At 39.2% G+C, this 977-nt stretch overlaps 1 protein-coding gene across 1 annotated transcript in view; it reads left to right on the top strand.

Moving 5' to 3' along the window:
* mmp25b (matrix metallopeptidase 25b) overlaps window positions 1-691 on the top strand; it is a gene marked incomplete at its 5' end in the record, with an annotated part of 11,179 nt that extends 10,488 nt beyond the window's left edge. Inside the window, 1 exon segment of the mRNA XM_016513255.1 lies at window positions 462-691. Coding sequence (XP_016368741.1) covers window positions 462-691 — 230 coding nt within the window.
* Between the last annotated feature and the right edge of the window lie 286 nt (window positions 692-977).

Genomic DNA, 977 nt, shown 5'->3' with positions numbered 1-977 from the left:
CACGGCAGTATCATGACGTGAGCGTGTGGCGGCATTGACCCAGATCCGGCGTGATGACGTCACATGCTCGCGTCATGATACTGTCGTGAACACGCGTCCACAAGTGACGCAGTAAAGACGAAAATGTGGAATAAAGTCATTAATTTTGTTTTCTTTGCGCAAAAAAGTATTCTCGTAGCTTTGTAACTTTACAGTTGAACCACTGATGTCACACGGACTACTTTGTCGATCATCTTGGTACTTTTCTGGACCTTGAACGTGGTAGTTACCTTGCTGTCTATGGGAGGGTCAGAGAGCCCTCAGCATCCATCAAAAATATCTTAAATTGTGTTCTGAAGATGAACGAAGGTCTTACGGGTTTGGAACAACACGAGGGTGAGTAATTAATGACAGAATTTGCATTTTTGGGTGAACTATCCCTTTAATGCATTTTATTCACAATTTATTTCTTAACCTCTCAGGAGATGCCTATTTCTTCAAGAACAACTCGTATTGGATTTTGAAGAACGGAGGATTGGACCAAGACAATGTCAGTCAGAAATCAACAGCAGTCGATTGGATGATGTGTCCTGCCAATCCACGTCACAAAGGAGGAAAATGTAACTGTGGCCTGAACGGAGCGTTACAGATGAGTGCTTCATCCTGGTTACTGTTCATCATATTACTGCTTTATCCAGGTGTCCTTGTATAGGGCTTCTTGCAATAACAAGACAAGAGTCATCAGACTTATTTTTACAGACTCTCTCAAAGCGCTTAAAGTGATATCAAATTTCCAAATAGTACTAAGAGCAGCTTCACACGGTAAAAGACAGTTTTATGTTTTGATCTATGCAACTTTAATGTATACATTTATTAAAATGAATTACTTTAAGCTTATTTTAGGATAAAGTTGAAATAAAGAGGCTGAAATTAAATTAATGGAACTGTATAAATACAGCATACATTTAAAAAAAAATGCATGCTGTGGGGTTGGGCAT

The sequence above is a fragment of the Sinocyclocheilus rhinocerous genome, unplaced genomic scaffold, assembly GCF_001515625.1.
Source record: "Sinocyclocheilus rhinocerous isolate Xijiao unplaced genomic scaffold, SAMN03320098_v1.1 scaffold24, whole genome shotgun sequence".
Taxonomy (NCBI): Eukaryota; Metazoa; Chordata; class Actinopteri; order Cypriniformes; family Cyprinidae; genus Sinocyclocheilus; species Sinocyclocheilus rhinocerous.
Note: the sequence above shows the minus strand (reverse complement) of the source record. Positions and strands in the feature narration are given on the sequence as shown.